Genomic DNA, 25852 nt, shown 5'->3' on the forward strand with positions numbered 1-25852 from the left:
TCCCAGGTACTCAGGAGGCTGAGGCAGGAAGATCACTAGAGACCAGGAGTTTGAAAGCAGCCTGGGCAACATAGTGAGAACTCGTCTCCAAAATAACAAATAAAATAAAGCGAAGCTGAAAGTCCTTATTTGTTAGAAACCCCCAAGTGGACATTTGTAGAATGTTACCATACCTCACAAGTCTTATCTTTTATAATACCCCATATCACTTCCCCCCCCCGAATATAATTTATTCCTATAGTCCTATAACTACCCTGTATATAGAATGTCAAGAACCTTGATTTTCCCAGGCAGGGTTAACTATGATTTCTCTTTTGTACCTGCTGCACTTTATTTACACTGTAGCGATTATGTTGTTTTAGAAGGATGTATATGAATGTTTATCTTTGCAGCTGTTTAAATATCTTTAGGACCAAAGCTAAATTTCTGTGTCATCAGAAATTAGCATAGTGCCTATAAGAGTTGCAGAATAAATTGTTACAATGAACATGTTATTTTGCTCTGCAACTATTTTCTAAGCTCCTTTATTCTGTATTCCCCATAATACCTAACACAGTATTGGAAACCTAGTCAACATTCAATAAGTATGTGTTGAAGTGTTTACAGTTTCATAGCAAAAAATTAATTAAACAAAACTCTTTTATCACCAAATATTCTACAGCAAAATCTAGATATTAATATGTCAAGGATGTTATAAAATAGATTTCTATATTGGACTTCAGTCATTTATAAATTCTTTTCCAATTCTGAAAGTCTATTATTTTTAAAGGAAATTTAACTAGTGTAAGACTACAGCCTTTGTGGATAACAAACCAGTATCATGAAACTATCACCATTATTCAAGAAACACTATATTTTAAATGACTTTTAAAAAAAATCCCTAAAAACCTAAAGTATACTAAATAGTTAATGAACATAAGCAAAGTTCATTTGAAAATTGGTTGTTTAGAATGAAAAAAAAAAAAAAACCAAAACACTTTTCTACAAAATACCATGAAGGTTATTAGACTCTCAGGGCAGCTCATAAAATCCAATCCATGGGTGTACTGTGAAGTACTAATACTGCTACAGAACTTAATCACAATTAGTAGTAAGGTCTCCACTGGGATGCTGGCGATATACCTCTCCACACATCAGTATGAATGGACAACCACCCGGATAAGAAAAACCTGGCTTTCACCATGACAATTATCAACAATTTTATTATAAAAACAACCACATATGGCAAAATCCCCCCAAATTTTCATTTCTGTAAAACGTATTCCCATAATATCACTGGAATAACTCTGTAACTTCCTCTAATAAGGTACCTCAATTTCTACAATTTCTTAAGTTTCTTTGGCATAACAGCAGGTGTTTTTTTTCCTACACAAACTTTAGCTGTAGTTTTCCTATGAGGGCACATAACAATATATATCATGATTTCTTGCTCACTTATTAGCATGTTATTGCATTATATCATCAAAAAATTTTCTTTTCAAGTTGGTTACTCTAACACATGAGGCCCTGTCTTTCTGGCATTGGGTTTATGCTAATTATTCTCCTGATGAAGCCCCCAGCATTCCCAATGGGCTCTGAAGAAGGCTGTAGTAAAACTCTCACACTACTCAAGAAAGATCATTTGTTACCAGCTGTTTTTTGTTTTTTTTTCCCCAAGATGGATTCTCCCTCTATTGCCAATGCTGGAGTGCGGCGGCATGACCTCGGCTCACTGCAACCTCTGCCTCCCAGGTTCAAGCGATTCTCGTGCCTTAGCCTGTGGAGTAGCTGGGATTACAGGCACGTGCCACCATGCCCAGCTAATTTTTTTGTATTTTAGTAGAGACGGGGTTTCGTCATCTTGGCCGGGCTGTTTTCCAACTGCTGACCTCAGGTGATCCATCTGCCTTGGCTCCCCAAAGTGCTGGGATTACAGGCGTGAGCCACTGCGCCCAGCCTTACTAGCTGTTTTTTATAATTTGGGGAGGAAACGGGATTTTTCTGACTTCTTCATTAAATACTCCACACAAAGCTTTCCTCCACCAGTTTATGATGCAGTCCTAATCTGCATTTTTGTATCATTGTTTTTGTTAGTAAGACAGTGTAGTGAATTCTCAGAGCTGCTAAAGCACTGATATACAGTCACCCAAAGATTTCTGGAGTTTGTGCTGGGTCAAAGGCACTCAGTAAGTAGAAAAATGAATCGGACACGAATCTTGCCTGTAAGCAACTTGATATCGTATAGGAGCAATGAAATAATGCCCTTAACACTCTCTGCCATACACTGTTGCTCATTAAGTGCCAATCAAGGGGTGATGACAACTGTTTTGGTAATTCATGTGGTCCCAGCTTCCAAGAGGCTATAGGATTAAATTCTCTGTCCTAACTCTGAGATGGCAGATGTAAAGCTGGATGCATACATCTAAGACACCTGACATTCATGGGGGTACAAGTGCTCTAGGACATCAGATGACTAGGTCTTGATTCGGGTCAATGCTTGTTTCAAGCCTTACCAAGTGGATCCAAGTAAGAAAAAACTGAAAGGGGCCACTGCCCTTGTGCTATCACTGTACCTGCCATACTGGCCTCTTCTGCTCCCTCTGTGTGCAATGTTCTTCCTGCAGGTAGCCTCCCTCTTTCAGTTCCTTTTGTTCTGTGCCTTTTCAGTCCTCACCTTTTCAGAGAGGACTTCCTTGGCTACTCTATTTTGAGGGAGACCCCCTGCACACTCTCTCCTTGAGCTGCTTTGTCTTTTTCAAAGCATTTCTAGCTGACATAGTATTTTAAATGTATTTTTGTTGGCAGGCATTTTGTCATTTTTATCACTGTCTAACTCCATTGCCTAGAAACACTATATGTAAAGAACAAATGGTTCTCATGTCATGACATATGGATTCTCCTTGTAGCTTCCCCACCACCCAGGTTATTCAATTTCTGGAAGTGTATCTCCAATAATAGGAAACTTACAACCTACATGACATTCTCAGAAAGTTCATAGCTTTTTAAAAGCTTGAGTTTGTATGAGCCAAAATATTCCATCCTAAAACTTCTCTATTGATTCTATTTGGTCTTCAAGGTGGGACCCCAGGGATAAGTTGAAGCCATTTATATGTTTGACATGGCGGCCCTTCCAGGGTCTGCTGTCCTCATTTCTCATGCCCTTTCCATCTTCTCAACTTGAAGATAAGCATGCCCTCAATCAGGCCTCATACAAGGTTTTTTGGTCCCTCTCCTCTATTGGTCACAACTTCTTAAATTGTGGGGTAAAATGCCAAGAAATAAATGTAGTATTCTACATCTGTAATTGAAAGTTCTCAGCTGCTTTTCAAGGACACCAGGTGCTCACAATATATTAGCACATGGCTAAAACATGTCATCTACACTTCTTCATTCACTCATCCCTTCATTCCACAAAATGCATTCTTTTGGGCACTTACTTACATGTGCCTGCTACTGACTTCTGTTCTGGGGATACAGAAACGAACCTGAAAGGTGAGGCCTGCCTGGCCTTGTGGAATTTATATTCCTACACGTTAGAGGTAATTCTTCCAACTAGATTTTTGTTTTTTAAACAAAGGGATGACAAATATTAAAGCTAATGATTGTCTCATTTGTGAAATGTATAGTTAAGGAATTTCCTACTTGTGAAACACAACTGAAATGTTTGCAAAGAGATTTAGAGGGCGGGCAAGGTGGCTCACATCTGTAATCCCAGCATTTTGGGAACCCGAGGGGGACAGATCACCTGAGGTCAGGAGTTTGAGACCAGCCTGATCAGCATAGTGAAACCCCATCTCTACTAAAAATGCAAAAATTAGCCAGGTGTGGTGGTGCGTGCCTGTAGTCCCAGCTAATCCGGAGGCCAAGGCATGAGAATTGTTTGAACCTGGGAGGTGGAGGTTGCAGTGAGCCGAGATCATGCCACTGCACTCCAGCCTGGGCAACAGAGACTCCATCTCAAAAAAAAAATATAATTGGAAAAAAAAGGATGATATTTGGATGGAACATCTGACATGTTCTATAAAGGAAATTAGAAGAAAGGGGTGATTTTGCGTGTGTGTGTGTGTGTGTGAGTGAGATCGGGAGAGGGGAACCTCAGGGATAAAGGACTGAATTATTCATGCTTCTCGATGCAAAGGGTTATTAGCATCAGTTGATGCAAAACCCACTTTCTCACCAGCACTCTGCTCCCCGCCACTTTTCTCTCTCATTCCTTTTACCTCTTTTATGCCACCTTATTCTCCTCTACCACCATAAGTGAACATTCCTCATATAAATGTTAAGTTTATCAAATTTTTCAAAAAATCTAATTGAGATTTTGTTAATATTGCATTGAATTTATGAAATAATTTGTGGAGACTAGACATTTTCGTAAAACCAATTCTGTGCCACTCAAGAACATGAAATGTCTTTCCAGTCATTCAAATTGCCTTATATGTCATTTATGTCTTAGACATTTAGAACTTTTCTATGAAGGCCTTGTGTATTATTGGTTAGCTTAATTCCTAGATATCCAATAGCTTTTGTTGCTATTTTGGATGGTATCTTGTTTTTTTGTTAAATCCTTTAGTTGGTATGTACCTTTCCAGTTGGGAGTATCTTAGTTCATATTTTTAGAAGTGGACATAAAATCATATTAATAGATTAAGGTTTTTTCTCTGTATGAAAACTTGCTATTCCAAAACAATAGGAATTGTAAAATAGGCATAACAAAAATGCAGCATTTTACGAAGGAAATCGGTAGCATAGAAGCAGCAGCATTCACCATTTATATTAAACAGGAGACTCCAGATATAACATAGAAACTTACCTACAATTAAAATGTAGTCCGAATGTTAGCCTAATCCTCACCACAGGGCCCCTATATTGCTGAGTGGTTCAGAATGCCACCAGTGCTCTCAGTGAAGAGAGAAGACTTTGAGAGGAAGAAAGTAAGGGCAGTAAGTGGTACAGTAGATCTGTTTGCTGGTATGATCAGAGGACTGGGGAAAACCTCCAAGTCAAAGGCCCTGATTAGAAACACAAGGCCACCTGCCTCCATGTCATAATGCACTTATTTAACATAGGCCTTTAAACAGAAGTTTTGAATGATTCACACACAGGATCAACAACAGAGGCTAAATATATAGTAGATACCTGCTTCACGTAGGAAAAAAGCCTCATATTCTGTCAGTGCTTTCTTATTTGGTGAAAAAGATGTATTATTAAACGATCAATAGGCAACAAGATCATAACAATCCCTAACAATGAGAAAAACGGAAACATTCCCCATTCACTGACTGGCATTGGATGGTATCAGATAATCTAAGAAGAGCATTTAGATTCATGAACTATCTTAAACCCAAGACAGTGAAGCGAAAGGCACTCACTCCTATGTTATTCTTGTGGCCAGGAATTCAGTCCACGTAAAATTGTCAAGGTGATAGATGGCAAGTAGTAAAATTCTAGGGAAGACCGAAAGTGTCAGTTCGAATAAACCACCATAAAAAGGAGGTCCCAACTAAGGCATATTTTTGATACTAGATTAACAGAAGTTTTGAAATAGTGTTTCTTTCACAGCATCCACTACCATCCCCACAGAGATGACAAAGGCTGCTCTTCACAATTATTTTCACCATCTAAATAATTTCTGTTTCATATTCCCCAAAGACCCTAGTAGAACGGAGATGTAAGGTGGGTACATGGAAACTTTATACAACTGGGCTGGTGCACTGGCTCACGCCTGTAATCCCAGCACTTTGGAAGGCTGAGGTGGGTGGATCACTCTAGGCCAGGAGTTCGAGACCAGCCTGGCCAATATCATGAAACTCCATCTCCACTAAAAATACAAAAATTAGCTGGGTGTGGTGGTGCATGCCGGTGAACCCAGCTACTCAGGTGGCTGAGGTATGAGAATTGCTTGAACCTGGAAGGCAGAGGTTGCAGTGAGCCGAGACCGTGCCACTACACTCCAGCCTGGGTGACAGAGTGAGACTCTGTCTCAAATAAAATAAAATAAAATAAAATAAAATAAAATAAAATAAAATAAAAGGAACGTATCTGAGATGAGGTCTTGATTTTAAGCCTTCACTTCTATCTGTGATTTCACCAGTATTCTGATGTAATCAGTATTACTGATTCTAAGTAAGAATTTCTGGGCTTCTATCTATAAAATTCAAATTTGGCAAAAGAAAAAGATCTACTAGAAATCCCAGACGATATACAGCAGATGACTGCATGGGGGGAGTAGAAGCAAGAATTCAGGGCACATTAGCAAAATGAAGTCTTCTGAAATCATTCTGGAATCTGTCATTCTGATTGCCTGTACCTTCCCGTGAACTGCCTGTGAGCATTTTCACCTGAAGGTCATTTGTCATGGAGCTGACATTGATGGCTCTAAATCACGGAAGTAGAAATTAATTTCAGTATGCCCTAAAAATCAAAGTGGGGGGGGATCAGCTCTAACCAACAAACGCCTATGTCCTAACCTTTTTGATAGCGTGACCCTGCTGGCCACTTCGATCCCAGTGATTGGGTTAAATCTTGCAGGATTTTTTTATAGGTGGCTTCGTCATTGAAATAATTCTTTTTTTTCCCTTCCAAATTCAGAAAGCAGGAAATGTCTTTTCTATGTAACAATCACAAGGCAGGTCCCCTAGGACTTCCAGGGGGCTTGCATCTTCCAGTTCCTGTTTCTGGTTTCTAACTGCTAATTCTATATTTGGTAACGGTCTGCCCATGGGCTGTTTTGGATTTGGTCATAATAAGATAACCTGGAGTCACTGAGCAGAGATCTAAAGCAATCTTATTTTTCCAGGAAGCAATGTGTTGACCTCTCAGGATTTGGTCTATTTTGTTGAATGTGCTGAGTTTTTGAATAGTGTTGTTTATAGCACAAAGTTGGGCGTTTACACTATTGGTCCTTGAGGGTGTATGGCTGTACAGGAATAGGACAGACACATATACTCCTACATTCTCCTGGTTTACAGTGAGTTTATATTTGTTCTTATGTAGATTGATGTAATCTAAGGAATGCTCTTTATACATGCTCTTATTCCATGGCAGCCTTGAATAGAGCTACTTGCTCAGAAATGAATAAATATTTGTCAGACAAGTAAGGCAAGAGAGCTGGTTCTAATCCTTTTACATAAGGGCAAGAAAGAATCAACACTCCCTTGATACATAATAACCTTAATTCCCCAGTATTTTCCAAGCTGAGTAGTGTTAAACCTATATGAATACAATCTTTTAGGAGTAAACAGGTATCAACTGTTAACTTGACATGAAAAAAGTAACTTACAAAATAGTTACTTTTTTCCAACTGTAAATCCAACTGTAAAAGCTGTTGGATTACTATTTTGTCATCAAAGAGTGTTCTTCTAACTCCACCTTAGATTTTGCCTTTTCATGTATTCTAATCTAGGAGTTAACTTGCTTTGTAAATAAGATCAGAAAGAATGATTGTGCTTTCATTTTACAAGGGGAAAATCAAGGCATAAAAATATATTTTAATAATTTTAACATCACCTTGGGAATGAGAAAGGAACTTGAGGTTCACAGAGAATCTGTTGTTTATGAAGTTATCAGTCATTAAGCCATTTTTAGTGGATTATCATAGCACAGCTAAAATAAGAGCTTAAATTTTTCCCCTACGGGACATTACTTTAATTTGTGATATGGATCCTAGGTAGTTTTACTTTAATAATTTATAACATGAATTCTTTCTTGTTTTGTTAATGCTTACTATAGATTGCAAATTTTTCTTTTTAAACAGCAGGTATATAGTGAATGCCCCTTAAAATTTTAATTTGTAATTCATAAAATTGATACTTTTTGTAACTATTTTCTCTTTTTATCATTTTGTGCTTGCTTTTACACTGAAAATCCTGTTTTAGAAGCCAAACTTTGCCCTCATAATCTGTGCAGTTGTGATGGTTCCATAATATTTGACAGCAGTGTGCACAGGGTGACACACACCTGGAGAATCAGCCTAAGATTGGAATCTCAGCTGCATCCCTCTTGGCTTTGGGACAAGTGATCTAACCTTCTATACTTTGGAATTCTCATCTGAAAAATGAGACTAATCTACTTTCACAGGTTTGTTCTGGGGACTAAATAAAGTACACACAGATTCTACCACAGGTTCTCCTGCCAGCGTGACTCCATGGATGTGCATTTAGCATTCTGGATAAAACAATTCTGTTGTGTGGGAATGTCCTACCGATTGCAGGATGTTTAATATCCCTAATTTCACCCTCTCTGAAAAATGCCATCTGGGCCTTCCAGTCACTGTGCCAATCCATGAGGGCTTTGTAAAATGATCACACTAAATATTACGTTAATGCTGAGTTCTCCCCTTCATTCCTCTTATTAAAATATACATATTTTGGTTTTGTATACTCATTCTTTGAGACTTCACTCAATTATCTTCTCCTTGAGTCCCTAACTTCCAGTGACTGAGATGACAACATCATATTTGATGCTCTTGAGGCACCATTAAGGCGCTTACACATTGGAAGACATTGTTTATGTGTTTCTATGGTCTTCAGACTATTAGCAATCTGAAGGCATGGGCTGTGCTGTTTTGCGTTTAGCATCTAGCACCTCGCACAGTGTCTGATACATTGCTGATGCACAGGATTGTTGAATTGAGTAGACCATTCCATATGAATTCTGTGCCTGTAGCCTTCATATTCTGATGCAAAATGTCTTTTGGCATCTCATTTTTTCTCAGAACCCTGTCATCTCAGACAACACTTCCTGTACCCAGTCAACTGGCATCAGATTTCTCTTTAACGGCTGAAGAGATGAAAGAGGACTATGTGTGAAGGGCCTCGGTTAGTTAACCTATCTGAGCAGGAGCCACCAATTGTGAGAGGTAACAGTGGTGGTGCTGAGAAGGCTGGTTAGTGGGGAGCCCAAAAGGCTTCTGGACTGTAGAGAGACACTGTGGGGTTGTGCTGCAGGAAGATGATTCTGACCAGCACACAGGAAAAGAGGTTTAGCTTGTGCTTGAATCTCCTCCTGAACTCACTGCAGGCACATCTCCTAAATGGTGCTCATTATAGACATTTTCATAAGTACACTCTTTTCATTAATTTCATTGCAAGTTAACTACTTATTCTAAAAGATTTTCTGTGTCCTTTCTCTTTTCTGCACTTCGCGTTGCCATGGTATATGTAAACAAGAGAAACAATTCCCTGTGCTTGTTAGGCAGATCCTGCAGCAGCGCTGTGAGCCATGGCACAGTAGTGCAGTAGTGAAGACAGGTTGAGAGTGCTCCTGCTAATGTATGTCACCTCCCTCTACTATTTCCCAAACTAGCCACCCCAAATCTAACCTTCTCCTTGAGACCCCTGCTCTTCTACCTTCCTTGTTGCTAATTCCTGCTACATCCCTCACCCTCACAATCTCTCAGTAAATGTTTTCTCCATCACAGAGAAACAACAAGCCATAAGGCACAGACTCCCATCTTTCTGTCTCCCTACCAAATAAAAATGCATCTGTAGCTATCATTCCCATTCTGGTGGAAGATGCCTCCTTCACCCAAATCAAGGGTAATCCTTCCTCCTAGATCCTGGATCTTCACCTCCTTCCTCAGGAAATTGACCATGACTAACCCCAAATTCCTGGGTTTTACATCCAACTGATTACTTAATATCTCCATGTTGATGTTTAACATATATCACAAACTTAACATGTTTAAAAACAAACTTCTAGTTGCCGAGGTCTAAAAATCTTAGTCATCCTTGATTTCTTTTCTTTCTTTTCTTTTCTTTTTTTTTTTTTTTTGAGACAGAGTCTTGCTTTGTCACCCAGGCTGGAGTGCAATGGTGCAATCTTGGCTCACTGCAACCTCTGCCTCCTAGGTTCAGGCGATTCTCCTGCCCCAGTCTCCCGAGTAGCTGGGATTACAGGTGCAGTGCCAACATGCCTGGCTAATTTTTGTATTGTTAGTAGAGATGGGGTTTCACCATGTTGACCAGGCTGATTTCGAACTCCTGACCCCAGGTGATCCACCCACCTTGGTCTCCCAAAGTGTTGGGATTACAGGCGTGAGCCACCATGCCCAGCCGATTTCTCTTTTTCTCTTGTATTTCACATTTAATCTTTCAGCAAATCTTGGTGGGGTTTCCTTCAAAATATATGCAGAACACCTGCTTTCACCCTACTCAAACCATTTAATTCATTTCTTGCCTGGATTATTGCACTGGCCTTCCAAATACCACCCTCACTTCCATCCTCACCCCCTACAGTGTATTCTCAACAGCTGTAGTAGTCTTGTTAAAACATAAATTATGCTAATCCTCTGCTCATTATTCCTCCAAACATGTTCTAACTCACTCAGAACAAAGCCAAGCCCTCCAGTGGCCCAGAAGGCCCTACGTGATCTGGCACCCATTGCGTCTCAGGCCTCACCTTTCACTGCTCTTCCCCTCACTCACATTTCTCTGGCACACTGGCCTCGTGGCTTTTCCTCAACATTATAGAGGTAATCCTGCTTCAGGCCTGTAACATCACCGGGGGACTTTCTAGGTTCACCTTAACATTCAGACTTACAAGATTACCATAAACTTCATTTGGCACAAGAATCACTTTAGAAATACACAGATTAGAGTCACCAGCAAGGCAACATCAGCCTTTCCCCATTTAGGAAAATCTTCACAACTGTCCATGTAGCTGTCCACACTGCTGTCCTCCCCAAGCCTCTCCTCCCCATATCATCTCCAGTGCAAGGAAAAGAGATCCACTTTAGGTAGGTTCAGAACTTACCCTGGCTTAAAAGCCTTGTGCCTCAAAGGAACCAATATCTCCTGTAACTCAATAGATCAATCTTTGATGTGTCAAGGAGCATGCTGAATCACAAGTTTCACCACAGTCACAGAAGTCCAATGATACAGCTTCCTACCAGGCATTTATCACTCTTCCAGCCCAGATACAGTTGACCAATGAGTGGTCATTTATGCCATAATGTTGCCTAGTAACACAGTTAACATTTGACCTTTATCGGGTCTCCAGGGAAACAGAACTAGAAAACTGAGAACGTGAGAACATCATAAAATCCAACTCTTCTGCAGAAAAGGAAGGGTCCTGTGCCTTCCTTTCACTATGTGCCTCTTGGCTCTTGCTGTTCCCTCTGCCTGGAAGCCTCCTTCCAGGACATCTGCCTGGCCTGCTCCTGGACCTCTTTTAATTTCTTGGCCAAAAGTCACCTTTCCAATGAGGCCTTCCCAGGCCATCCTATTTGAAGATTGCAGCTTCTATCTTACCTGTAGTAACCTTCTACCATCTTTGCATGCTTTATTTTTTCCCATTGTTTTTATCTACTAACATATTTACTAATTGATTTTGCTTATTTTGCTTATTTTCCCCATAGAATTTAAAGTCCATAAAGCTGGGATTTTTGTCTTTTTTCTCCTTCATTGATAATTCTTAGTAGAACAGTGCCTGATACACAGTAGGTTCTTCAACAACTATTTTCTTTATGAATGAATTTATGCTCCTTTTTTTAGACAATAACATCTCACTGGCACCCTTGTTGGAGGGGATGGGGCAAGATATTTTCAGTGACCAAATAAAAGACAGCATGGTGTGAGGGACTAAGAGCAGGAACTTTGGAACCAAATCACCTGGACTGAATAAAGGCTTCAGTACTCACCTTGGGAGGATCCTTAACCTCTTTGTGCCTCAGATGTCTCACTTGTGAGGACAGTAATAGAACCTATATCTTCGAGTTGTCATGAGGATGACATTTGTTAAAATACACGTAAAGTGTTCAAAAGAGTTCCTAACACATAGGAAGCAGTATGTGTTACTATTTTTAAGGCCAACTTTTAAAAGTCCTTTATTTTCACTCTGTACCACTTCTAGTGATTTCTCTCTCTCCCTATACCTCCTTTTCCAGCTGATCTACCTGAAAAATCACATCTACCCCATAGCTTCTATAATATGTTGATTTCCATCCACTTTTCCAGCCACTGACCTAAGATTTCTAATGATGCAGTTGCTACTTTCCCTTCTTAGCCCCTGAGTTAGTTGTGTTGGCTGCCATCATTGTCCATGGCTTCCTTTGGCTTCTGACCTATGCCTCTCTCCTGGTTTTCATCTGTCCTTATGGCTGCCTCTTCTCAGTCTTCTTCAAGGGCCCCACTTTCTTCTCCATTTACTCTTTAACATTACTACTGACACTGCCTTCCTCATCGCATTCTCCCTGGGTGATTCCGCTTGCAAGCATGGCTTCAGCTCTCATATCGACACCCCATATGTGCCGGTCCTACTGACAGCTTCCCAAAGATGTCATGTTCTTTCTCCCATCCATGACTCAGAGCTTTCTTTTCTCCTCTTGGTGTCCTCTTACTTTCAGCTAAGGAGAGGTTCTTGACTAACTTCAGCTGGTTCTCCAAGTTTTAATTCAACCACCACCTTTTCTCTTATTCCCAAACCAAAGTTAGGGTTTCTCTTCAGTATTCCCTTAGTGCTTTATGGACACCTCTACCATAGTATAACACAAGTTATTTTGATTGCTAGTTTATTTATTTCTCCCCTAGATATGAACCACTTATATGTATCCACGTCCTCAAAGTAAGGTACCTGGAACATAGCAGCTATGTAAAAAATACCCAGATTCAATACCTACATAGATGGCATATATATACATTTTTATTGGGTTCTTTTTAAATTCAGAACTAAACATTCAGTAAAATAATCAAATCTCATCAAAATGTTAGTTCTTTCAGAAAATCTTATTGGGGTAAGGATAAAGGATGAAGAAAAGCAAAAAGTTCCACTTTGGCAATATCAATGGTGCTGGATATATGCTACATTTCACTGTGAAGCCAGTTTGGAAAGATAAGGGGCCCCCTTTGATGTTAGTGACATCAGACGTTACTTGACTATAGTCAATTGCTCTTTGGGCTCATTGAAATCTTTCAAGTACCATATTTACCTTATTAGGAAAGCCCGGTAAACAGGTGTTTCAGGCTCTCTGCTATGATTACAGATACATCTACAGAGAACAGTGACTGATACTTACATGGTTAAAAATCACACAGCCAGCTCTCTAAAGAGGTTTCACTGACTTGTGTCTTGCTCTGGCCCCCATTTTGCCAGGGATCTAGGCACCTACCTGTAAAGTACATCCAAACACGCCGATCATGAGCATGGCTACCGAGAGGTAATCGGTAAACACATCCCACCATGGCTTCAGCACTCGGAAGGCAGGCTGCTGCTCAGAGAACTGCCGGAATTCTGTCACGGGAATCATGTTTCTGAGAAAGGAGAGATTACTTGTAAATTAATTTATCTTCAAGTACAACATACTGCATTGTTACCAAATGTGGCTCCAAATCCTCACAGCAGAGGTCTGACTTAGTTCAAGAGCTGTCAAGACACATCAATGTTTTGATGAGCCACTGAATAAAACCACCAGTTGAGGAAATAAGGAGACCCACACGTCCAATAACAAGGTTCCCTTTGTGCGCCAGGTGGGACAGAAAGAACATGGCCAGACACTTGCCAAGTCCCAGTTATTTCCTGGACCCTCATTTCTCTTAAACAGAACATGAAGATGCCAGAAAGACTAGAGCTCATCCCTTGAAATGTTTTTGCTATTTATCTTACCATCTTGGGTTATTGCTTTAAGCTATTTTTTGTTGTTGTTGTTGCTTTAAACTATTTTTAAGTGTAATTTTAGCATTCATTTGTGTTAATTCTTTACTGAGCCCTATTTATAAAGCATTTTGCTTGTTCCATGGGAAAGGAAAACAGTGTTTCAACGTGGTCCTTGTCTTTTAAGAAGAAAGGTCTTATTGATGGTAGTGGGTTGAGGAGGTCTCGATTTTTCTTCCTTGTTTCCTTTTTGTCTCCATGCTTGTATCTTGATTTTTCACTCTGTTTCCTGTACTTCTCACATTTCACTGTGAACCCCAAACTTATCCTAATTTTCTCCTCTGAGACAACAGTTTACTCTGGAAACTCCTATCTCCAACCAAATGACAGAAGATAAATGAATAGGGTGCACCCAAGGCTCTGGGAAAAGGGAAAAAGAGGCACATTCTTTTCTTGATCTGCCCCCTCCTTTCTTACTCATTCTCACTGCCTTTGGTGTGACCCAGGACTTGAGGTTAATTATCCTGCTACTGTGAGGAGAAATATTCTTTCTTTATCTTATGGCAAGGAATAAGGGTGGCCAAGGATGGCCAAAAAAATTTCACCTTCCTTCCCTAATACTGAATTAAGAGCTAGATAGACAATAAACGTCCCAGATAAAAGCAAAGTCTCTTCTTTGATTACAGCTTTGGCAACAATTACAATGTTATCTATTCTGTCTTGCTGCATTGTGACATTTTCTTAAAGAATAATTTGTCTTCTTTTTGAATCTGTTAACACAACGTTGAAAATTTCAACAGCCTGGCGATGTTTTCCTCTCTGACCTATCTACTTGACATCTATGCAGAATACAATTTCCTCATTTTACTGAAACACAACTTTTCTTAACTCCTTTCTGTTACCACCATTAGGCTACAAGTTTCTTGAGGGTAGAATCTACATGTTCTGCCTATGTGTCTCCTTAAAACATGTGTTGCAGGCAAACTGCACAAGCTCAATACATTACTTTGTATATTTCGAGTGTGATTAAAATTTCAGACTAGTCCGAACTTCCATTTTCCTGACACTTTATGGCCTCTTTTTTTTCTCGGTAAATTATTACAGTCCCACTGCCCAAATGTTTGATAGTCACAGTTGTCTCAGTGGCAGTAACAGATGGCATAAACCCATCTTGACTTCCAAGTTCCACTTCAGAAGCTACTGTCTTACTCTATTTTGCATCCCCATTACTTGCCATACTGCTGGAAAAACAAGAAGCTATGAACAACTGTCTGTTGAATAAATTCTGATGTTTATTCATTAAGCAATGCTCATCCAACTCAGATTTGGGGTGACCCTAATCAGCTGCAGTGGCAGGGATAATTAGCAAACCACCTGTGTTATAGTCTACTGTTCCTTGATAGATTTGGTTGTTGTCTCCTCCATAAGTTTCTTTACATCATAGAGGAAATTGGACTTATTTATAAAAGTGAGCAACAATTTCAGAAATAAAATGCACCAATATAGAGCAGTGGCTCTCTTAACTTTTTGGTCTCAGGAACCCCTCATGCTCTACAACAATGAGGAGAACCCCAAAGTGTTTACGTGGGTTACACCTATACATATTTGCCACACCTAGAAGTGAAAAACCAATAAACTAAAAATATATGTAATTTATTAAAAAGTAAACTCATTAATCAACATATATCATCATGAAAAATAACCATATTTTCCAAAACAAAATTAGTAGACCAATGAAATTGTTCTAAATTTTTGCAAATCCCTTTAATGCCTGGCTTAATATAAAAGACAGCTGAATAGAAGACATATCTGCTTCTGCAATCTATTATGATACGTTGTTTTGTCTGAAATTTCCATCTATTGTGATATGATATGTTGTTTTGTCTGAAATGTATGGACCAAACATGGCCTCACAAAGACATGTGGTTGGAAAAGGGAGGAGTATCCTTTTTATATCATGGCATATATTTATTTTTGATACTATGCTAAACCTTGACTAACTTAGTTGCAATATGGAAACTGGAAACTATATCAAACAACTTTTTAAACCTCATTATATTAGAATTAATTCGTGGCCGGGCTCAGTGGCTCGCCTGTAATCCCAGCACTTTGGGAGGCCAAGGTTGGTGGATCACGAGGTCAGGAGATCAAGACCATCCTGGCCAACATGGTGAAACCCCAACTCTACTAAAAATACAAAAATTAGCTGGGCGTAGTGGCATGCACTTGTAATCCCAGCTACTTGGGAGGCTGAGGCAGAAGAATTGCTTGAACCCAGGAGGCAGAGGTTGCAGTGAGCCGAGATCATGCCGCTGCACTCCAGCCTGGTGACAGAGTGAGACTCCATCTCAAAAAAAAAAAAAAAAAAAAAAATTTAATTAGTCTATCTTGTACTTTGAATGGATCTTTTTACACATGCATGATTTTGTAACACACACATGATTTTGTAACATCATGCATTGGTAATTTGGAAAACATTGGATCACTGAGTTATCCAGATCTTCCAAATGTTGGCACATTTCATCATAATAAAATATTAAGACGTATTTTAGTAATAATATTAAAAAATTCATTAATATCACCACTGCTATCATCAGAAAAATGTTTAAGTATTGGGAAGCTGTCAAGCTCATGGTGGTGATCACAAGTTTTCCAAAATTCTAATTATCACTTGAAAGTTTGAATTTTATTGCTGTCAACAAATACTTTAGTTGTTCTCCTTGAAGTGTCAGGATCACTTCATTCATTTTGAGGATATATATGCCACATACTCAAGTCTCAATAATCAGTTGTTTTATTCAAGTAAAAGTAGTATGATGTGATAAAGTAGCTCATTCTACTTTCAACTCCATTACGCAAGAGCTTTCTGTTGAGACAACCATTGTACTTTGGAATGCAGCAGAAGTGCTTTGTGTATTCTTTCCATTTGATCACATAGTGTATTAATAAAATATGCAGTCAAAGGTTGAGAGTTATTAAAACAATAATTTTTACTGTCTCAATAAGGACAGTAAGTGAACCTAGTTTTTTAATTGCAAGTATTACCAGTGAAGAACACAATCCCTTCAGCACAGTCTGGTGCCTCTATCTTAAATAATGTGAAGGTGCCTTACTAACCGTGGCTTTTGTACCATCAGTGAAATAGGCAAAAAACACCTTAGCATTACAAAACAGTTTTGACTTCACGGGGTCCCTTAAAAAGGTCTAAGTTGCCAGGCTTCCATGGGCCACACTTTGAGAACCACTGAGGCAGAGGGTCACTGTTCCTTTATCTAAGTCTTAAATAGGGAGCTAAAGATCGATCAGCATAATTTTATATCTAGCTAAACATTTTTCTATTTTAGAAATATAAATATATTTCCTCCAACCTTGATTTTCAACTTACTACAAAGGATTTTAATTTATCTTATCAGTAATGTCTTTGGAAGTATAATATTTTTAATTAAATCAAGAGATTCTGGTATCCTAATTTTAAAAATGAAAAATATTACATCTCTGCTTCTGTAACCCTTTGCAGACATTCAGATTCATTTCCTTATTTAAAATACTTATTGTAGGCTGGGTGTGGTGGCTTACACCTGTAATCCTAGCATTTTGGGAGGCCGAGGTGGGTGGATCACTTGAGATCAAAGGTTTAACACCAGCCCACCCAACACGGTAAAACCCCATCTCTACTAAAAATACAAAACTTAGCCAGATGTGGTGGTGTGTACCTATAATCCCAGCTACTCAGGTGGCTGAGGCAGGAGAATTGCTTGAACCTGGAAGTCAGAGGTTGCAGTGAGCCGGGATCGTGCCACTGCACTCTAGCCTGGGAGACAGAGTGAGGCTCCATCTCAAAAAAAAAAAAAAAAAAAAGGCATGAAAGCATGAAACACCTAACACTTATCAACTACCAAGTCAAATGTCCTGTGGCCATCTCCAGACCAGAAAAAAAAAAACTTATTACAAAAACTATTTTAGTAGATCCATATTCCACATAACTTTACTTCTCAAAGATATATATTTTGGTAAAGAATATTGGTAAAGTTGGCCGGGTGTGGTGGCTCACGCCTGTAATCCCAGCACTTTGGGAGACCAAGGCAGGCAGATCACAAGGTCAGGAGATCGAGACCATCCTGGTTAACACAGTGAAACCCCGTCTCCACTAAAAATACAAAAAATTAGCCAGGCGTGGTGGTGGGCGCCTGTAGTCCCAGCTACTTGGGAGGCTGAGGCAGGAGAATGGCATGAACCCGGGAGGCGGAGCTTGCAGTGAGCCGAGATCGCACCACTGCACTCCATCCAGCCTGGGCGACAGAGCAAGACTCCTTCTCAAAAAAAAAAAAAGAAAATTATTTTATTTATATGGCTCTTCCTAAAATAATATGTTCCCATCCCTCCCCAGGATAATTTTTGTATTTCTTGTCTAGAATTAATATCCCAGAATGTATTCTGCTCTATTTATCTATCCATGACCTAAAGAATATGAAACTTATTCTAGTGTGATTCCAACACAATTGCTAACACTGTTTTATGGCTATCAGGTGGGTAGAGTTAACATTTGTTTTGGTCCACATTTTTTCTGACAGTGGGTAAATAGCATCACCTTTAGCACAATCATACATCATTCAAGGAAACAAGAACCAATTCCAAATGATGGTAGGTATCCTGTCAGTAACCCATTTTGATCAGTGGCCCTGTTCAAAATGAACACAAAACAATTTAATAGTTGCTGAGTACATGAAATAAGAATTCAACAGAAAAGAACCCCATGTGTATTGCTCATCTACGTTGTTGAATCCAATGGTCAGTTCTCATTCTTTCTTTTGTTGTTTTTTTGGAGACAGGGTCTGCTCTGTCACCCAGACTGGAGTGCAGTGGTGTGATCTTGGCTCACTGTAACCTCCACCTCCTGAATTCAAGTGATTCTGTCTCAGCCTCCTGGGTAGCTGGGACTGTAGCTGGGACTACAGGTATGTACCACCACGCCCAGCTAATTTTTGTATTTTAAGTAGAGACGGGATTTCACCATGTTGGCCAGGATGGTCTCAAACTCCTAGTCTCAAGTGATCCACCCATCTAGACCTCCCAAGCTGCTGGGATTATGGGCATAAGCCACTGTGCCTGGCCTTTCATTCCTCATCTTATTTATGAGCAGCATTTCATGTAATTTGACCATTCCTCCCTTGGCTTTTAAAGGACACCATAGCCTTCTTGTTTTCCTTCTACTTCCCTGGCTATTCTTTCATTGTTTCCTCCTCTTCTTTCTGACCTCCTTTTTTGGAGCATCCCAATGCTTACTCTTAGTTCCTCTTGTCTTTCCTAATGCATTCACTCCCCTTGTGATTGCATCTGGCCTCAATGTTTCAATACCATCTATACTTAACACTTCACAAATTCATATCTCCATCCAGACTCATAGATCCCACTACCTACTCGACATCTCCTCTCAGATATCCACTAGACACATCAAACTCAGCCTGTCCAAAACCTACTCCTGTCCCAGTCCCCTATTCCCCATCCAGTAAATAGCAACTCTATCTTTCCAGCTGCTTAGGCCACAAATCTTGGAGTCATCCTTGACTCCTCTCTGTCTCATAAAATCACATGCGGTCTGTTAAAAAACCCTCATTTATTGTGTTTTTTCTTTCTTTTTTTTTTTTTTAGACGGAGTTTCGCCCTTGTTGCCCAGGCTGGAGTGCAATGGCGCGATCCTGGCTCACTGCAACATCTGCCTCCCAGGTTCACACGATTCTCCTGCCTCAGCCTCCTCAGTAGCTGGGATTACAGGCATGTGCCACCATGCCTGGTTAATTTTGTATCTTCAGTAGAGACGGGGTTTCTCCATGATGGTCAGGCTGGTCTTGAACTCCTGACCTCAGGTGATCCACCTGCCTCAGCCTCCCAGAGTGCTGGGATTAGAGGTGTGAGCCACCACACCCAGCCTTGTATTTCTTGATGTATTGCATCTCTACTTCCACAAGAATGCAAGTTTCATGATGACAGAACTTCACTTATCAGTTCTATTGTGTTCATCAATGTGTTACAAGTACCTAGAAAATAATGTTTGGCATGTATTAGATACTCAACTAATGTTTGATGAATAAATGGGTGAATACATAGTAATTTGAGTTAAGAAAGTGGGATATAATTGCTTTTGCAATTTTTATTACTGAAGCTAAAAGCAAAGTATATGTCTGACACTGTCACGGTAGGAAGATCCCACACACAGGGCCAGGACATTAGCATAGCTAAAGCCAGTGTGAACAAGGGCAAAAGAGGTAAGGAACAGAAATGCCATGATTTTAAATTTATGGGTTCTTTTCATTTGTACTCAAAGGTTCCACAAATCAAAACAAAGTCATCAGAATATGCTGAAAACATCAGTTGTAAAACAAGTTGCTTTTCTTTTGGCAGTGCAAGGATGGAAATAAAAAGCAGGAGAAAAAAGGCAAAATTTCTCAATTACATAAAAATTATACCTTTCTCTCTTGGGAGAGCATGACTGTAGATTGTGTTTTATTGTACAGCTGTGGCATTCATAACAAAATATTTCTAGGAAAATCCACTGAAGCAGAACATAATTATATGGTTCTGTAGAAATGTATTTAATTAAATGAGAAAATCATAAATGGGTTATAAAATTTTATAACCTGAAAAAGGTCAAAGAGATCATCCAGTCCAGACCCCTTACTTTATGGATGAAAATCCTGAGCCAAGAGAGATTAGGTGACTTGTCCGAGGAACACAGCTAATGGTGAGCTATAACTTATAACCAAATCTTTCTTCTTTCCATCTAGAGCTCTTTGCTAATACCACATGATGCTGACTGGAACTGAAAGAAGTTAAACTGTATTAAGAAACAAATAGTTTAAATAGAATTCTTCCTGTACTCAAATTTCTCTTTTCATGTTTCTTATTTGACAATACAAAAGAAAAAATAAACGTACATTAACACATTTAAATGATTCTTAAGCTGTACTGCCCTCATAGCATCATAAAATGATAGAACTCTTGACTCAAAGGAATCTTAAGAGGTAAGTGGAACTTGCAACCCAATTAATACTTCTATCTTATCTTTTCCTTGGAATACTTCTATCTTATCTTTTCCTTGGATATCTCCATGATATTGTATGTTCAATTAATGGACCAATTACATTATTTGGAAAGTCTTCAAGTTGAGCTTAACCTATTTTTCTAAGGGTGTTGGTGGGGGTGGCAAAAGTACTTCTACCTAGCAATTTTAGTTCTCTTTTAAACAATGAAGATATTATTCCTTTCTGATTATGCTCTTCACATATTTAAAGAAAAATCCTTTTAATTGTGTGTACTTCAGGCTGTACATCTCAAGGCCTTTGCTTTACATGATAGTTTCCACAGTTATCTATATTATTGTAGTCATAGGTCTTTGAATCCACTAAAAATCTATGATCAGTACCTGCTTTTTTCCTCTCACAAGCATAACTCACTTTCATTCACTCATGTGCTTGCTATATTATGAGAGGGAATTATATGTCAGGTTCTGTGCTAAGTGCTGAGAGAACCCCTCACCCACATGTACACTCATGGGAGAATATTCATTGAAGAAATTCCTAAAAAAACATGAATTGAAACTCCTTTCTAAATGGAGTTGATTATTGTTTCCTGTACCAATGGTGCATTTAAAGAGGTTGTTACAGTATTTTGATTTCACCAAGGATAGAATTTATATCTCATCTCTGTATCTTCAAGAAAGCAGCACAGTGTCTTAGAAGCAGCCCTCAATACAAATTTGTTATACTGAAATTGACTTATCCATGCTTACCACCCACACAGATAAAGACACACCCAATCGAGCATTTTGTAGTAAGGACCAACTCTTTCATTATGTTATCCCCTTAGATAGACCCTGACATTGCAATACATAAGAGAGAGACTATTACCGAATAGCTCCATGTTGTAAATAATGATTATTCAAAGAACATCCACTACCAAAGAGAATGTCTGAGATGAGGAAAGAAATCAGGAATAATTTATTTCAAAGTTAAATATCATTGAATTTTTAATGTACAATGTTCTATCACTAGTGCTAAAGAGGATGTGTTGATCAATAATGTCTTCTGAGGTCTTAGCTTGTACCCAAGAAAATGGTCAAATGTGACTCCCTTGTCAGAACACGAACCTATTAAGAAACAGGTGATAAAAAACAAATCTAAACATTAAAGTATTATTAACAAAATAATGATCTGGAATATTGCATTTCTAAATCTCACTGAGATCTTAAAAGAAAGCTTTAATTTCTTTGGGATTTTTGTCAAATAGCTTCAGCTATATGTATATGATACTAATAATTATTTAATGCCTATTCTGCACAATTCAAGTGCATTTAAATTCAGAAATCCTTTCTGAAATGAGGCTGAGATCTAATAGCCCTTTAAAAACTGTTCATAAAAGATTATCACCAAATGTCAGTCATTTCTTTCCATATCTCTGTTATTCTGAGTATACCTATAGTCTCTCTCAGAAATGGCTCAGCTCTCTGCATCTTACTGGCCTTCTTAGTCACCTCTTCATTCCAGTTGTTTTTTTTTTTGTCTGTCTCCTTTATCCACTCTTCCATGAGGCCTAGCATGGATACACACCCCTTCCCAATCCCAATCAGATTCTAAACCCTTGAAAAGGCTTTGTGTTTCTCCTTGAACTCTCAATATCATTGGCTGTGGTTAAGGCCAGGTTTTCAATCACCTTATCAGTCTCAACATCCAAAAGCTAAGTCGAATTCAACTGGGGAAATCTGTAATGACTAGTTTGAGGATCATTGATCTCTTCCTTCAGTGTACAGAAAGAGACTGAGGTTTATCTCCAATCCAGCTTTACCCCTTGAACAAAGAGGGCACAGGGTTCTAAGCAGCAGGCACACCACGAACATACAGCGCAGCCCAGAAAACCCAGGCATGACAGGTGCTGGCAAAGCCATCTGTGGGGAATGCTGCTTGCTTTCTGATGAAGGGCAGCAAGGAGAGGAGGGTGCAGAAGGCAAGAAGACTCCTGCCCTCAAGAGCATTAAAACTAAAGTTTCTTGTTTATTTTGTAACTTCTGGAATTTACAGTTTTCTGAAAAGGCAAGGGATCACCTTTCATTTTATATTTCTTGCTCTGGGGCTTAGAATACTCAAAAAAAAAGGTTTTTTGTTTGTCTGTTTTCTGAGTTGAACTCTTAATGATTTCATAGGGAGAAAGTTGTTTTTTCTGTTCTGACAAGAAATGTAGCTGATTTTTCGAATACCTTTCCATAAAAATAGTTGCTAGACTGGTACCTGCACTAACTGTCAACCAAAAAGTGTGATAGGGAGGCTAAAGCAACTTTTTGTCAAACACTTTTCCACTTGCTTTTTGTTTTTGTTAAATAGGAGTAACATTTAAAATTTCCAGCTATGTTAAATATAAAACACTAGGAAACAAAGTAACACTGCTCAGAAACCAAGAGACTGATGTTTAAAGTGAGAGACTGAAAGACTAACGGGTTTAGAGTATGATCATTTTTATCTTCCTTTTCAATTAAGCTAATCTTTACAGGAATCTACCATTTAAAATGTACCGTCTGGTATCAGGGACCATGGAAGGTTTGATAGTTGCAGAAAAACACTAACTGTTGACTAATTATCTTTGGAGCTTTTCAAGGAGGCTGCCTTCCATCTCATGCCAGCTGTTGACTGGTCTTTTCTGTTGGATGAGCTCAGTAAAGTTCGTGATGGAAGGAAAAATTTCAGGTCCTCCAGCCTCCAGGAAAAATGGCTCTTCAGGAGCATTAAAACTGATATGAGGGCCCGGGCGCGGTGGCTCACACCTGTAATCCCAGCACTATGGGAGGCCGAGGCAAGCGGATCACGAGGTCAGGAGATCAAGACCATGGTGAAACCCCGTCTCTACTGAAAATACAAAAACTTAGCCAGGCACGGTGGCAGGCACCTGTAGTCCCAGCTACTCGGGAGGCTGAGGCAGGAGAATGGTGTGAACCCGGGAGGCGGAGCTTGCAGTGAGCCGAGATCGCGCCACTGCACTCCAGCCTGGGCGACAGAGCAAGACTCCATATAAAACAAAACAAAACAAATTTAAAAAACCTGATATGAATGTACCTAAAAATCAGAATGTTAGGTTTTGTCTGTCCAGCTAATAAATACATAATGCAAGGCTTTGTATCTAAACGAGAAATAATGGTTGGGTTTGGCTCTATATTTAACACATTGATTTAATGGCCATCTTTTCCAAGTTAGACATGTTATGAGTTCCCTCTTCTAAGTTTTCTTTACTCACAGCAGAGCTAAATATCTAATGCAAAGACATTTGATGCTCATAAAGTCACACATTCTAGAAGCTGAGAAAGGGTATGGAAAGTTTCTTTATAGGAAGGCTCTAGGTGGATATAGCCAAATGTTATTGGTCTCTCAAATCTACGTTGTGCCAAATATCTATATGAAAAATATTTTCAGAAAATATTAATCATTTAATTAAAATACATTGTTTCTGAAGATAGATATGTTCTTTAATTTAAAAAGAGAAAAAAAAAACCTATCCTCCCTCAAAAAGAAATAGTGAAACTAGGTAACGCATTACACGATAGCAAAGGCCAACAGTCTGCGTGGATCCTGAGAAGTCATTACAAAGAAGACATAAACAATAGCGGCAGGGACCTTTTGGTACTAATCCCACAACTGGAATGTTCTTTCAATACCCACCCAAGTTGCTTTGTTAACTCCCATGCATACTGCAGACCCAGGTTCAAGCACCACTTGCTCAGGGAAGGTGTCCCCAATCTCTCTGACTCCGTCACATTCAGAGTTTCAGGCTCTCATTGTGGATACCCACTCATGACCCCTGTCAGAGAGTACTTTCCATTTATTTGTGCTCTTGGATTTACATTGGTCTTCCCTAGGCTATAAGCTCCATGAAGGCAGAAATAATTTGTTTTGTCCACCACTGTTTTCCCAAAACTTCATAGTATTTGGCATATAGTAGGTGCTCAATACATATTTATTGGGTAAATAGATGAGTAATTAAAAAGAAAGTTACAAGAATGGTCTAAGTGTAATATCTTGGATTTATTAATTTGCATCCTACGTCAGAAAAAAAAGTAGAGGAAAGAATATAAAGCTCATCAGCTAACTTGGAACAAGATCAAAAGCAGTGCCATCTTCATTGACAAACGGTACAGTATTTTGAAATCGCTTGGAGTTGATCTTATTAGTAAGAAAGTTGGCTTGGAGCCAGATGAGGTCTTCCTGAGAAAACCATCTCAAAGATATCCAGAGCCTTGCCAAATATATTTTTTAAAACGGTTTAAAACCTAGAAGACAAGATATGGAAGTCTAGCAATGTATCAACTTGCATGGTGACATCTAAAGCTGATTTCAGAACTGATTTTGCTCAGCAACTTCATCAGGAGGATTAACAGGCACATTGCGGGTGCTTGAAAAGAACAAAACTGGCTCAAAAGTTGTTAAATTGGGAGATTTAAATATATTAATCACAAATGCTGAAAAAAAGCATAGAAAGGTCACAGGAATTCAATTAAAACTTTAGGATGAGTAGAAAAAAGTATGGAAGAAAGAAGAAAAAACTTATTTACAAAAGTCTAACACTTCAAAGAAGAGAGATCTTTGGAAGTTCTGAAGAAGGACTTAGGAATGAAGTGGATGATGTTTTGGGCAGTGGAAAACAGGCTTAGGGCCAAGGGAAGGGACAGGGTTTATGAAACAACTGTGGGGATGTTTGTTTTTACTTGCTCTTGTAATGTTTGATCTTCTTTTCCAATGACCCATCTTAAAAACTTAACACAGACTAATGTTTTAGGAACCTAAAACATGAGGTAACACAGACATAAATTAAAATAGTTTCTACAAAAATAAATAAATAAATAAATAAATATCCACTCAACAGAGAAATGGAAATTGGTGGAAATATAAGTTGGTTCATTTCTATTCAATATCCTTGGATACAAACACAGCCAGACTTGGGATTCTTGTGAGAAAGACGTGAGATGTAGGGGAATGGGGGTGGAGAAAGTTCTAGGATCTTAATGTATCCTTGGTCTTTCTGTTTCTAGAGGCTGAATAGATTATCAATGGAGACAGCTACTGGAGTACAAAGTTTCCAAAGGACAGATGCAGAGTCTTTGAAAGCTTTATATTCCTAGCACTTACCACAATGCCTGGAACTTGATTCATTCTTTCTGTAAGTAATAGAATAGCTTTATCTGCAAGGTATTGAGCTCATTAATGTGAATAAAGTGATGAGTAAGACAGACATAATCCCTGTCTTCATGAAC

The 25852-nt window shown here is 39.0% G+C and overlaps 1 protein-coding gene across 1 annotated transcript in view; it reads right to left on the reverse strand.

The window, feature by feature from the left end:
• Positions 1-25852, reverse strand: part of LRRC8C (leucine rich repeat containing 8 VRAC subunit C) — a 90410-nt gene that overhangs the window by 25729 nt on the left and 38829 nt on the right. The window contains exon 2 of the mRNA XM_007978027.3: positions 13085-13226. Coding sequence (XP_007976218.1) covers positions 13085-13222 — 138 coding nt within the window. The 5' untranslated portion in view covers positions 13223-13226. The remainder of the gene's footprint in view (positions 1-13084; positions 13227-25852) is intronic.

The sequence above is a fragment of the Chlorocebus sabaeus genome, chromosome 20 (genome assembly GCF_047675955.1).
Source record: "Chlorocebus sabaeus isolate Y175 chromosome 20, mChlSab1.0.hap1, whole genome shotgun sequence".
In the NCBI taxonomy this organism is placed as follows: Eukaryota; Metazoa; Chordata; class Mammalia; order Primates; family Cercopithecidae; genus Chlorocebus; species Chlorocebus sabaeus.